General features: G+C 36.2%; 1 protein-coding gene across 1 annotated transcript in view; it reads right to left on the minus strand.

Annotated features, from left to right (window-relative positions):
- The window catches only part of LOC135198869 (clumping factor A-like), a 41,050-nt gene extending 25,260 nt beyond the window's left edge, over positions 1 to 15,790 (minus strand). The window contains exon 1 of the mRNA XM_064226841.1: positions 15,683 to 15,790. Within this exon, the coding sequence (XP_064082911.1) occupies positions 15,683 to 15,790 (108 nt within the window). The remainder of the gene's footprint in view (positions 1 to 15,682) is intronic.
- Positions 15,791 to 16,129: the final 339 nt, after the last annotated feature.

Raw genomic sequence — 16,129 nt, forward strand, 5'->3', positions numbered from 1 at the left:
ATGCCACGTATTGTTTAAATGGTAATTATTGAATTTCAATTCACATTATGAATATTCAAATCGTGGGTTACGAAAAAAAAAATTAAACCATCAATTCTGGATGCTGGAGCGCTCATTTTTGAACTCGGTCCGTTCCAGACAAGACAAATAAAAGCAATCACTAAAAGAGGATAAATAGTTATATATAATAAGTCAGCGAGTATTTATTTCGACGCGTATTAATTTCCATACTGCAAACGGCACACGGAAGGGTGATGCGTAAAGGGGAATGCAAATCATAAATGGTAGAAGGATGAAAAAAAAAAACAGAGAAAGATGAAAATGGAACCAATTCAAAATCATGCAATATAATAGCCATAAAATAATATTTTAATGTCATATGAAAGTAAAAGTGTGGACACGTAAACATTGACTTTTCAAATGAAAGCAATTTTGCCATGATAAAATTAAATTTGAAATTCAAATTATAAGGAATACCAGAAGAACCTAAACTGACATCATAAATAAAAGCCATGGACTAAATGATAACCTCCTATAAAAAAAAAAAAGCGAAGCATGAATAGAACGTAAAATCAATTGTTTACATAAAGCTGAAACGAAATTTAAAACAGATTAATACAGCAAAAACTCTGGAATGAAATGTCAAAAAGATTTTATGCAACAATAATGCAACTGAACTGAAAGGTTAAACAGCATCAAAAGTCGAGAATACAGCTACACCGAAAATTCAACTGCAGTCGATACAGGAATTATACAGCTAAACGGAAATTTCAAATAGCATCAGTACGGGAATGTAACTAAGCAAAAATTTCAAATACGGTCCGTACAGAAATAGCAACTAAACAGAATATTTCAAATAGCATCAATACAAGAATGGAACTAAACAGAATATTTCAAATAGCATCAATACAAGAATGGAACTAAACAGAATATTTCAAATAGCATCAATATAAGAATGGAACTAAACAGAATATTTCAAATAGCATCAATACAAGAATGGAACTAAACAGAATATTTCAAATAGCATCAATACAAGAATGGAACTAAACAGAATATTTCAAATAGCAGCGGTACAAAACTACAGTTAAGCAGAAAATATCAAGGAGCATCGGTACAAGAATGCAACTAAACTCATTTAAATAGCATCAATACAAACTTAACAGAATATTTCAATAAAAAACGCAACTAAACAAATTTAATTATCAGCAATACAATAATATCACTGAACAGTATATTTCAAATAGCATCAATACAAAAATACAAATTAACAGAATATTCAAAAAAAGAATGCAACTAAACAAAATATTTCAAATAGGCTCAGTGCAAGAATGCAACTCAACAGAATACTTCAAACATCACTAACACAGAATTAAGGTGAAAAAAAAAAAAAACGTAAATGTCTCATAAGACCCAAACAACGCGTTATACAAATTACGATGAAATCACAAACGCAATCAATACGAGCGTAAAACTAAAACGTCCACTGGGACAGCAACACAACATGCCCCTGAATCGCCTTCCGTCGGGACGAAGGACATACCCCCACCCTCCCCCAACCCGGGACCGACCAATGCCCTGAACGCCTCTCTCTCACTCTCTCTCTCTCCTGATGATGAAGAAAAATACAGGTCCAACTTTCCAAGTCATTATCAATCCCTTCACGTCGTAACCTGGTGAGGAACTTTTCTCTCAAAAATTTCGCTCGCTCTCCTTTTTGCGAGTTTGTGTGTGAGAGAGAGAGAGAGAGAGAGTTTTTCATACTGACCAGGAACAAGTTAAAGAGAGAAGGAAGAGTTGAAAGTTTTATTTTAATTTTTCTCTTTGCACGGTGGGGGGGTGGGGGGGGTGGGGGGGGTGGGGGGGGGGGGCAGGCTAAACTTGCAGCCAATCTAGAATTCTTTCGAATTCACTGACGAAAAGATGGCAACAAAGCGAAACCCATGAATGCCGGAAATATGCAGGAGAGAGAGAGAGAGAGAGAGAGAGAGAGAGAGAGAGAGAGAGAGAGAGCGAGAGGAGAGCAAAAGAGAGAGAAGAGAGAGAGAGGAGAGAGAGAGAGAGAGAGGTTATTTAAACAATATTGCTTCTCCAAAGGGAATCAACCAAAACATGGAATAACATGGCCCACGTGTTATTCCGATTTTTGGCGAATATTTCACCATCGACACCATCTGTCAACCCCCCTGTATCTACGTAGTGTTGTGGGTCACAAGATGAATTATTGACCGTATTTTGTGTTCAATGACATCCGATTTCCCCCAGAGATCACTCGCTAGTGGAGAAACATCATGATATTCAGATAAAAGATAAAAAAATTTCTGCTGAACCAATAACACGACGAAGTAAATATGAAGCATAATAAGAAAATAAAAACACCTAAAACAAATAACCATTCAAGTAAAAACAACATCATCACATAACTAAAAAAAATATATACAACTAAACCAAATAAGTGAGAAAATAAGAAAAGTAACTAAGATTACAAAATAACAAAACATTACAAAACCATATAACTAAGATATTACAAACAACAAAACCAAATAACTATGAAAATAAAAACATCAGATAACTAAAAGAATATATACTACAAAACCAAATAACTAAGCAAATCAAATCAACAAAGCCAGATAGCTATGAAACTAAAAGCAAAAACATTAGATAAAAAAATATAAACAACCAAAAATACTAAGAAACTCAAAACAACAAAACCAAATAAATATGAAAATTAAAGCAACATCTGATAACAAAAATATAAAAAACAAAACCTAATAACTAAGAAATTAAAAACAACAAAATCTAATAACTAAAAAATAAAAACAACATAACCAAATGACTATGAAAATAAAAACATCACATAACTAAAAGAATATATAGAACAAAATAAAAAAATAAGAAAATTAAAACAACAAAACCAAATAACTATGAAAATAAAAGCAACAACCTTAGATAAAAAATAATATAAACAGCAAAACCAATAATACTAAGAAATTTAAACCAGCAATACCAAATAACTATGAAAATAAAAGCAAAAAATCAGAAAACTAAAATATAAACAACAAAAACCAAAAATACTAAAAAAATCAAAACACCAAACCCAAACAACTTACAAAATAAAATCCACATACTGCATCTTGTTTCACTTTGCTTTGTAAGATTAAAAAAGTCTGCGCGTAGAGGGAAATGAAGACAAAGAGAACATCTATCCAGGACAAAATCTACAGATCCACAAACGCAAAACAACCCAATGCACTTGTGGGAGAGACGCAGGAGGGCGAGCAGGGACAGACAGATAGATGGATAGATGGATAGAGGGGGTGTTGAAAATAGAATTGCAAGGGCAAATGTGTTTTGACGAACGTGATACGAATAAGGTAAAATGTATTTCACCTCAGCAGGGGAGAGGATACAAAAAAAAAAAAAAAACAGGTCTGTTTGGAAAAGTACGAGAGGGACTATTATTTTTTTCACTGTTTTCTATTTTTATTTTACTTTTCTTTGCCCTTTGTTTTGTGTTTGTATGTCTATCCAAAGCGAGTGAACGTGTGCTCAAAATCCTGCTATCCCTTCTCTTCTTCTTTGTACACGTTAAGCAAAAATTACGCATATTTAAACGTGTGAGTGTTCAAGCACTATCGTTTTGCATGTTTCATGGATCCGTGAATATATATATATATATATATATATAATATATATATATATATATATATATATATATATATATATATATATACATATATATATTATTATATATAATATATATAGAAGAATTATCACATCGAACCGTGATTAATTTATATATCATTTGGGCTACAAATGTCCTTTAATACCTAAATTCGCTCTGCCTCGGAATTTATATATTTTCATATATGTACCGGAGGGAATTTTTAGTTGATAATAACTTCGTACCCCCATGGGATCGAACCACCGTCCAAGTGGACGGGAACGAAATCAGGACAGACAGTGACACTATCCAATCAGCCAACAGACACGCTGTAAGTTTATATCGATTCTGACCTTACAAATCACCCTCGAACTCGGTGCTTTCGTAATTAGAATCAATATGAAACCCCGTCTACCATGTTAGCCAATTCGAGCGTTTGACCCACGTAGCCTTTTGTTATGAATAATTATCACATCGAACGTGATTCATTTATATATCCTTCGAGCTACAAATGTCCTTAATATCTAAATTCGCTCTACCTCGGAATTGATATATTTTCATATATATATGTATAGTACATACATACATACATACATACATACATATATATATATATATATATATATATATATATATATATATATATAAATGCATGTAGATGTTTTTAAAGTATCCATGGTTTAAAGTATCCACGGTTATGTCAATACCATCTATAGTCCATGCAGATACGAGCTTAATTATTAAAACTTACAAAAATTACACATATTTAGACGTTTGAGTGTTCAAGCACTTTGTTTACTGCATATTCTTGGATCCGTGAATATATATATGTGTATTATATATATATATATAGATATTATGTTAATAATATACAATATATCTATATTATATATATATATATATATATATATATATATATATATATATATATATATCACAATTTTAAATGCATGTAGATATTCTTAAATTATCCATGGTTATGTCAATAGCATCTATAGCCCAAGCAGATGCCGAGCTCAGTTATTAAAACTTACCATAACTTAGGAAATAATAATCTTCACAATCTGCTACTACCAGATTTCGGATCAACGATTCAAGAATATAACGTCAACCACCCAAACGAATCCAACACAACTAAAAATAGGAAAAAACATATGATCCTGCAACATGTTGAGAAGAAGAACCATCTGGAGAGAGAGAGAGAGAGAGAGAGAGAGAGAGAGAGAGAGAGAGAGAGAGATAAAAGTCGAACTGCACTCCCTTTGATTACACGGCGGTGTTGTGAAGCGTAATCTTGTCTTTCATCTCCGGCACTCATCGAAAACAAAAAGTACGTTACCATTATTGTTAAACTAAAAGTAATCTTCGTGGTTTCCGGCCAGCCATTACACTCCACGTCAACTATTTCCTAGCTGGACGAGTGGATTTCGCGCTCGGCTACCAATCCGGTGGTCCGAAGTCCGATTCTCGGTTCGGCCATCGCGGAACCAGAGGAATTTATTTCGGGTGATAGAAATTCATTTCTCGATATAATGTGGTTCGGATCCCGCAATAAGCTATAGGTCCCGTTGCTAGGTAACCAATTGGTTTCTAGCCACGTCAAAACATCTAATCCTTCGGGCCAGCCCTAGGAGAGCTCTTAATCAGCTCAGTGGTCTGGTGAAACTAAGATATACTTAACTCCGAAACAACCGTCCTGAAGCAACACATCTCAAACGTCGCGTGAGAAATTGACATTTCGATATTCCCATGCTTCTCGGATGTTTGAATTAATTAGCTGTGCTTAGCTGAATATTTTACGCACGAATACACACACTCACACATCAGGCGCTTCCGTGTTATTTCAACACATTTCCTGGACAATGCGTCGCAAGGAAGTGAAAGGTCTCGAAGCATTCTGCTTTGCTGTTATTCCTGTAAACTCAAATATATTTATTGCCACATGCCACTGACATAATTGAATATATATATATATATATATATATATATATATATATATATATATATATATATATATATATATATATATATATATATATATATATAAACATGCTGCTTCCCCACCCAATGAGGAACTAATTTCAGAAGACGTCAACTTCAAATTCTCAGTAAATTGATTTAGTGTGGCGTAGCCAGCACCAAGCCATTAAAAAAAACAAAAAAGGTAAAAAGTAAAACGCTTCCGCCCAGATCCAGATCGAACTCGCGACTCCTTTAGACTTTTAGAGGAGGCGAGGAGATTCTAGTGCCACTTGGCACCACCCTGTAATAATGAACAGGTTCCTTGACATCCACTGATAAACGCCCTTTCATCTGAAAGCTTTGTAATCTGAATTACGAAAAAAAATGTATGATGCTTAATTTTTACCACCACTGTGGAAAAAAAAAAAATCAGGTTACTATTGCCAGTTCATCGTGTGCAAATGCACGTGTGTGTTCGCTTTCTGTGTTGTTATAACCGTGCATTGCAATACTTTTTTACGTTAACAGTTTCAACTGCACACCGGCGGCGAGAGAAAACTCTCACTTTTAAAGCGAATATGATGGAACATCAGATCCAGAGGATGTAAAACCTTCTCTACCGCACTGAATACTACTGCTTAAAACTTGCTTACTCACTATACCTGAGGATTGGTCTGTTTGTTTGTATGTTTGTATGTATAGCCTAGTATTTTTTGACGTTGCATTGAACCAGTGGTTATTCAGCAACGGGACCAACGGCTTGACGTGACTTCCGAACCACTTCAAGATTGAGGTTCTACCACCAGAAATACACATCTCTCACACCTCATTGGAATCCCCGAGAATCGAACTCGCGGCCACCGATAAAAACAATGCGTTGCATCATACCGTAAACTGCATTTAATATTATTGTTATCCATGCCTCTGCAGTATTGATTGATTTATAGGTCTTAGGCCTAATGCCAAGCACTGAGGCATCTAAGGCCATTCAGCGCTGAAACGAAAATTGATAGTAAAAGGTTTGAAAGATGTAACTGGAGGAAGGAGGAATACCTCGCAGTTGCACTATGAATCAAGTGTTAGGAGAGGGTGGAAAGTAAGATAAAGAGTATATGAACGGAGGTAAAGTAAAAGAAACGACAGTGGCTGCAGGTAGGGGCCAAGGGCATACTGCAAAGAACCTTAAGTACTGCCTACAGTGCACCGCATGAGGTACACTGACGGCACTACCCCCCTACGGTATTAATTAATTTTGAAACGGCTCCCTAGCGCGTTCAGTTCCTCTTTTGTTCGTGTTTGTTTCAGTAGTAGTAGTAATTGCTGTAGTAGAAGACGGGTCTTCCTTTTGAAATGGCTCCCTTCCCAAATAGTAGTAGTAGTAGTTAGGATTTACCTTCGAAACGGCTCCCCAGTTCGTTCTATTCCTCCTTCGTTTGTGTTTGTTTCAGTAGTAGTAGTAGTAGTTATTGCTGTAGTAGAAGACGGGAGTTGCTTTTGAAACGGCTCCCTTCCTCGCTCTGTTCTACCTTTGCTCGCGTTTGTTGACGTTTATGGTCTCTGTAATACCATATACCTTTTACAAGCTCCTTCCTATATTCAATTCTTCGTTTCGATAGCTTTGCAAACAGTAGGATATATTGTCAGCTATCAATTCCTCTTTATTTTCTCGCTCATTGATTCATTTTACGATCGCCAATCAGCCTTGGCACGGGAAAGGTCTGTCTTCAGTGGGAAGGGACCAATTGTAAAAAAAAAAAAAAAATCGTATAATATATTCTCCCAGTAATGCTCATTTGGGATGGATTCCAGCGTCCACGATCCCCATAAAAGATTCATCGCACGCAGGGCAATTTCACTGCACGCTGCGGTCTTCAAATGCAGTGTCATTACGACGCGGTCGAGGATAAAATGACTTAAGAGTAGAAAATGGGAAAGGGACGTAGGAATGAAATAAGCATTGAAGCTCCTACTTAAAATCACCTCGAATTTTTATAGGATTTAGTTTTAATTTAATAATAATAATAATAATAATAATAAAATAATAATAATAATAACTAATAATAATAACTAATAATGTTCTAAGGGGTCCACAATAATGAAAATGTTGCGAGTTCGTGTATCATCTTAAAACTCTTTACAAAAAAGCTTCCGAACCCTTCCCTGGGTTCATCTTCAGTCCAAAGATGAACCCAGGGAAGGGTTCGAAAGCTTTTGTAAAGAGTTTAAAATTATACACGAACGCGCAACATTTTTTATTATTGTGGACCCCTTAGAACATTGTATATACTCTCGCGATAGAGAGTTTTTCCCAACCAATAATAATAAAATAATATTAATAAATAATAAAATATAATAATAATAATAATAATAATAATAATAACAATAAAAGTTATACGAGTAGAAAATGGTGGGAAAGGGACGAAGAAGTGAAATGAGCATTGAAGCTCCTACTTAAAATCACCTCGAATTTTTATTGGATTTATTAATAATAAAATAATAATAATAATAATAATAATAATAATAATAAAGTTAAGTATATCTTAGTTTAACCAGACCACTGAGCTGATTAAGAGCTCTCCTAGGGGTGGCAAAAGGATTAGATATTTTTCCGTGGCTATGAACCAATTGGTTACCTAGCAACGAGACCTACTGCTTATTGTGAGATCCGTACCACATTATATCGAGAAATGAATTTCTAATCACCAGAAACAATTTCTTCCGATTCCACGTTGGCAGATCGGGGGAATCGAACTCGGGACTACCGAATCGGTAGGTGAGCATGTTAACCACTCGTCCAGCGAGGAACTGATAATAATAATAATTCTAGAAATCTAACAATATAATAATAATAATAATAATAATAATAATAATAATAATAATAATAATAATAATAATAATAATAATTTTAGAAAACTTGCAGCGTAATTCTAATGGCTTCACAATAATACTTTTGGGAAAAGTAGGTCTTTAAAATAAATAAATAAATAAATAAAAGCACCAATAATTGAGAAATCGGAACATCTTGACTTGACTCGAGACATCGTGAAGAACAGAAATAAATAGTCAGTGACACAGCTGGCCGTGTGGAGCGTTCGTTCTCCCTTTGTCCTTTCAGTCCATTATCTATGTAATCACTTTTCATTTTATTATGCACCGTCACTCAAAATCTCAGTCGTCTTTTTAGTTACTTTTTGTTTCTAGTTTTTTTTTTTTGTGTTTTTTTTTATTCATTGACATTTACCATTATTCTTACACTCAACCTGAACAAGCATTAATGGTCACTGGCTAATTGATTTGATTATGTAAATTGTCGTCTCATGGCTATATAGTTGGTCTCATTAACTTCCTATGCATAATTACGTAAAATTACATGCTAAAATATAAAAAAAATAATGAAGGAAACGGAGAGATGATATTAAAACCTTTCAGTAAATATCTACATAAGCAAAAACCTCTGCACGGCTTTCAAAATGGATTCAAGAATATTTTACCAGGGCCAAATTCAGCTGTGAGGGGCAAAGGTAAACATGTCTGAAGGTTCGTTTGGGAACTATAATCATCGGAATCCCCTTCTTGAGCTGCAAGATACTAATTGCATCAAAATGCCGCCGCGCAGAGCACGCACGAGTTCTTTATGACGCGAAGACGAAGGGTCCCGAATGGATAAAACTGTCATTAAACTCCGCCGAACATTCCGAACTAATTCGACCAACTTCGCCCTCTAATTCCTCGGTATTATAGGACCTCTTCTCTCATTTACTCTATGGAAATGGTTCGTTCGCTCGCATTACATGGTCCACCGGTTGTTTCTTTACTGGGGGCTACCAGGTTCCGGACTTCTGTCCCTGCTTCTGTTTTTGCGGGGTTTGAAGACCTTCCTTCCGTCAAAAGGCAACTGGGGTTTGCTTCCCTTCGTAGTTTAAGGTCATTAAAACTCAACACTTCCTTCCTTTTGAGTGCCCCTCTTTTCTTCATATATGGGACAATTTTCTTCATATCTCGGACAATTTTCTTCATATCTAGGACAAGTTTCTTCGTATCTGGGGCAATTTTCTTCATATCTGGGGCAATTTTCTAAATATCTGGGGCAATTTTCTTCATATCTGGGGCAATTTTCTTCATATCTGGGACAATTTTCTTCGTATCTGGGACAATTTTCTCCGTATATGGGACAATTTTCTTCACATATGGAACAATTTTCTTCATATCTGGGACAATTTTCTCCATATCTGGGACAATTTTCTTCGAATCTACAACAATTTTCTTCATATATGAGACAATTTTCTTCGTATATGGCACAATTTTCTTCATATCTAGGACAAGAAAGTGCATTAGGCTACTGCTTTGGTAAAAAAAAAAAAAAAAAAAAGTCGCCATATATATTCTGACACGTTTTCTGCTCAGGAACGATTTACAACACGATCCGCGCCAACGTTTCCTAACGCGTACTTTAACTCAATTTCCTTCGCATACACTATTCAAATGTTATGCAAATCTCAAAGTCTTTACATTTTCCCCCCAGACAACCACCCTCCCCCTACCCTCTCCCCCACCCACCTGCTATTCCCCTACCCTTCTCCCAGACACACGAACCTTTCCTTTTCTATCCGTTCATCTGACCCTTTTCATCGGTTATCGGAAGGGGGCGGATGGAGAGGTTGCAGAGCCATAAATTAGGACACAACAGTTGCTTAGAACTGACCTCTTTTTTTATTATATGTAGCCGGGAGAATTCTCTGCCCCTGTTTACTCTGCAGCGGATGAAATGAAGTTGCAACTTCTCCTCGTCAGCAGCTACGAATTTTCAAAACCAACTTGAATTTCCATTAATGACTCCACGTACAGCACATACTATAACAGGTTTGAGAGAGAGAGAGAGAGAGAGAGAGAGAGAGAGAGAGAGAGAGAGAACTGACTAGAGAACTTGACTAAGTAGCTTTAGACTATATAACTTACTTTAAAGTTGCATAACACTGGCGAAATCAATCGTATGCTGACTACGTACAGCGCATACTACTGGTTAGAGAGAGAGAGAGAGAGAGAGAGAGAGAGAGAGAGAGAGAGAGAGAGAGAGAGCACTTCAAACTAAGTAACACAAGAGCTAAGACTATATAACACTTAAAAGTTGCCTAGCACTGGTGGAATCAATCTTTCGCAATTCTATTAATCTTATTCAGGCTAACCATTCCCATAATTTCGGTTCACAATTGTTGACATCAAATTAGAATAAAAAAAGAAAAACTCAGAAAACGAAATAATAAAATATCCTTCCCAAAGTAAGTCAAAATAACCTTCGACTTTCTCAAGTCAAAGGCTGCCTTAAAAACAAGGAATATATCCAGTGTTTACGATGATTGGCCATGTGGAGAAGAAACAAGCGTGTAAACACCTAATACTTTTACAACAACATGCGCCCAGCAGTTGAGACCAGAGTAACCATCAGGAGGAGCAAACAATTAGCGATATTTTGATACATGGAAGGTACACAAAGATAGAGCGGTGCTTGTTTACATACTCGAAAGGTTACGATCAAGATGGCGGGGCTGTTTACCTCTCTAAAGAACTCCATTTCCATATCTGCAATTCATGGCCACGTACCTGAAACAACAAAGAAATACAGGTCAGTTTAATTTGAATTCCTTTAGTTGCATTAGCCAGTTTTACGTATTGTATATTCTAAGCAGTGTTACCTTTAATTCTCTATTTCTTATGTCATGGACGAATGAGATCAAAAAGTAAAAATTTCAATGCAAATTTTATTTTACACGTACATACATATATAGTGCACACACACACACACATTTTTGTTAATTCAAGTTTGTTATTGTCCCTTTATAAGTTGGACGAACTCTGTAAACCCTAGAATTAACTAACACTTTTTATTTTCCAATCTACTCGTTGGTTCTGTCATTACCCACATTCTGTGCACCAGCTTAGACTTGATTTTCATCTGTTTAACTGAAGCATTGACACAGGAATTATCTAAGTTAAACCTTGCTTACGATAGCTAACCAGATTAAGAAATCTCTCTCTCTCTCTCTCTCTCTCTCTCTTCTCTCTCTCTCTCTCTCTCTCTCTATCTGTTTATATATTTACATTGATACATATATATACATTACGTTTATAGACATAAACACACACACACACACACACACACACACACACATATATATATATATATATATATATAATATATATATATGCGTGTGTGTGTGATTGTGTCTATAAACGTAATGTATATATATGTATCAATGAAAATATATAAACAGAGAGAGAGAGAGAGAGAGAGAGAGAGAGAGAAAATATTTCTTAACCTGGTTAGCTATCGTAAGCAAGGTTTAAATTAGATAATTCCAGTGTCAATGCGTCAATTAAACAGATGAAAATCAAATCTAAGCTGGTGGGTAATGTGGGTAATAACAGAACCAACAAGTAGATTGGGAAATAAAAAGTGTTAGTTAATTCTAGGGTTTACAGAGTTCGTCCAACTTATAAAGGGACAATAACAAACTTGAATTAACAAGGTAATAGTAGCATATGATCGCATCTTAATGGTTAAAGAATTTTCGTTAATTCTAGGGTTTACAGAGTTCGTCTAACTTATAAAGGGATAATAACAAACTTGAATTAAGAAGGTGATAGTAGCATATGATGGAATCTTAATGGTTGAAGACAGGTCCACAACAAAATATTACTTAATTAATAGGTTACTGACCTTTTTTTATTGTTAACAGTAGACAGAGACTTAAAACGGCTTAATACTGATCTGGATATTAAAGGAAGACATAAGTTAAACCATCTCATGCTCATCTGGTTACTGACTGGAATCAAACTGCCTAACGCTGAACTGGTAAGTGTTCAACGCTAACGCTGACATAGCAGTTCTTAACAGCAAAACATTGCCAAAAGGAGATAATCTATACTAACGCGCTCCTGTCCAATAGTGTAATATCCTCATTCTGATCTGGACAGGATTAAAGAAACATGACACCGACCGCACCAGAATAATAGACACTTCCTTAACGCTGAAAAGACAACATTCTAACAGTGACCTTGCCGATGTTTAGAGTACAACATCCTATAGTAGATTCACATCACCCGTGCATCTAATGTCTAGGCCAGTCCCTTACGACGCTCCTGATTGGCTGATGATAAGCCAATCACAGGGCTGGAAATTCTCAGTCTCTCGAGAGAGTTCACATGGCCAGGATCTATGTTCCGCCTCTCCTGAGGGATACTTTTGAAAGACATATCCCTCAGGAGAGGTGGAACATAGATCCTACCCATGTGAACTCTCGAGAGAGACTGAAAGTTTCCAGCCCTGCGATTGGCTTATCAACAGCCAATCAGGAGCGTCGTAAGGGATTGGCCTAGACGTCAAATGCACTGTTGATGTGAATCACTTCAAGACTGACTTCGCCATTGTTAATATGTTTAAATGGCTTGTGTTCTTGGATGACAGCAGTCGATTGACGCTAAAACAGATAAGAGACTGTATTTTGTTTGTTTGTTTGTATGGTGTTTTAACGTTGCTCGGAACCAGTGGTTATTCAACAACGGGACCAACGACTTTATGTGGCTTCCGAACCACGTCGAGAGTGAATTTCTGCTAAGACACTATAATAAGGACACTGCAGATACGAATGGGAAAGGAGTGGAATATTTTTCTGACAAGGTTCTTCATGGCACAAGACACGCTAAGAATTTATATAAGGAAAAGAATGTCTTATTCCATGGACTTATAAACATTACTTAATGGTTAAATTGAGAACGTTCATAGATGAACATAATTTGAGGAGGAGAAAAGTCTAGAAGAAATAAAATTCGCTCTCTCTCTCTCTCTCTCTCTCTCTCTCTCTCTCTCTCTCTCTCTCTCTCTTTCCAGGTGTCAAAGGGTTGTGAGCTGTTAGCTTTATAGGACTACCTTACGAATATTTCAGTAGGGTTGTATTTTAAATGGAAAAAATTCGGGAAAGCAAAGAAGACATATGAAGGAGTAAATTCTCTCTCTCTCTCTCTCAGATTCCCAGGAGTTGGGAACCGTTTACAACATAAAGGTTTCTCAAGAATTCCTCGCGATCCCATTCCACGCGAGCGTCCAAGCATGCAAACAGAACAAACAGAATAAGCAGAATTTCGAGGCGGCAGCAGCGGCAGCAGAACAGAATGCCACGACCTCCGGATGGTGTTCCGGTGTAAAATGTCAGCTCCCAACAGGCCCGGTTAACTCAGCATCATCAATCTTTGCCAACATGAGCAATTTCACAAAGCACAGCCTAAAGCTTGGCACTGGAATCCAGCGAAAGTAGACTATTAAAGAAATCCTTATTTTTTATTCACATGGCTCCCCCCCCCCCCCCTCCAGTGTGTGTGAAAAGGCGAGGAGGACCCAAAATGTAATATATACTTCCGGTTCAGCAAGCATTTTAGGATGATGTTGACGGTTCTACACACTGACTCAAGGGCGCCCAAACGAACATATCGACCTTTAACTCTTTCATCTGATTCATCCCCTGAGCTTATCTACTGATAAGTTCTCTTATCATTCCTCTCCCACCTCTCAAGGATGGAAACGCCCACGTATACGTATGGTACATACACTTACTGTAATTTTAAAATACTGATCATCCGCATTTTTGCATATGTTCAAACTGTCTTATCAATCTTTGATTTCTGAAATTGAGTCATCTACAAAGCTGACCTCCTGATTCAGTTCCTAACCAACCATCTCCCATCTCACGAGGAGGAAAAGAAACGCTATTGTACAAACGTTGGTAATTGCAGTTTAGAGTCAGTAACACAATTTCATGAATATACGTTAGGGTTTCAGGAACTTTTTTAAATATAATTTTCATGCACTCTCAACTACTACAAAACGACTGACTTCGGCCACTATGTGAACCAAGTTTGACTTCGATCAATTCTGTGCATACAAAACGAGTAGGACAAAGATTGAATACGATCACTCATCTAAAAATGTGAAGGGAAAGGTTAATTTAAATCAATAACATATATAATATATATAGATATATATTTATATAAATATATATGAATAAATATATATATATATATATATATATATATATATATATATATACATATATGATATACATACATATCATATCTGATATATAATATATATATATATATATATATATATACACACACACACACCACACACACACACACACACTAGGTCTTTGGGTCATTACTGAAAATCTGTAATTCATATTTGATCGCAATCAGAATGGAATATATAATATGAAATTTCACAACGACAGAACTGTTTTGAAAAGGTCTGCTGATAACGAATGTTTTGCTCTACATATCCCAAGCAATCGAGGACCCAAATATAATCAATAAAACATGACGCGTTTGAAACGACATGTATTTTGGGTATTATTTATACATTCAACAAATGATATATGTTTGTCAGCCTGAACATCAATGAATTCGCAAAACGATCACCGAGAGAGAGAGAGAGAGAGAGAGAGAGAGAGAGAGAGAGAGAGAGAGAGAGGGTTATATATCAACGACCAACCTCGATAATAAGCCCATCATTTAATTACAATAATGACGACCGTTATTAAATATTGTTACTTTTAATACCATCATTAAATAACATCACTAATGAGATCATCAAAAAATAATATCTTTGAAGGGATCTACATAAAATGGTATTAAAAACGAGGCCATTATTATCAGAAAGAGAGAGAGAGAGAGAGAGAGAGAGAGAGAGAGGGGTGCAATAAACGGGAGATTCATTGCGACGGTTGACAACATCTAAAGCGAATAACGACAGATGCATCATTAATTTAGCCAACATAATAACGACGTACCCCCGACGTTAACTAGCACCCTTTATAGCATGAGCCCATCCCCCCCCCCCCCCCCACCTGGAACCCACCGCTCCATATGCGAACTCTGATCTACATAACACGGAAGAAACCCCTGTCCGCCGGAATATGTCCGATGTACAATGCGTTGTTAATTAACGCTGACAGAATGTAACTCGAACGTCACTGATGATATACAGCTTCGATCTGTCCAGTTACAAACCGGAAGCTCTCGCTGCACGCTAATTGGGATATTATCCCTGATATCAGAACTGCTCATCTTCCTGTCTCGAGTAAGAATCTCTAAATGAGATGCCACAGCGGAGTTCATCACGGCGCCAACCTGTCGATCATCTTCAAAACAAAGCTCAAGTCGACATTAATCAAAACACAGTTTTTCTTTTTTTACAATTATCAGATAACTTTATCATTCTATCCCTAGTAACAATTTCCGGAAGGGTTTTTACAAAGCAAGGTTAAACATTTCTTTTTTTTTGCACCAAAACACTTTAATTGGACCGCCCAAAATTGAATCCAAATTAATATATTTCCGATTCATGATCCTCCTGCATCAAATCTAAATGAAATGCAGGCGACTCGAAATTCACAGTTTCAGAGCAAACCATAAAACTCAAAATGTTTCGTTGGATTTTTGGGTAAATTTTATCTT

Source organism: Macrobrachium nipponense, chromosome 22 (genome assembly GCF_015104395.2).
Source record: "Macrobrachium nipponense isolate FS-2020 chromosome 22, ASM1510439v2, whole genome shotgun sequence".
Classification (NCBI taxonomy): Eukaryota; Metazoa; Arthropoda; class Malacostraca; order Decapoda; family Palaemonidae; genus Macrobrachium; species Macrobrachium nipponense.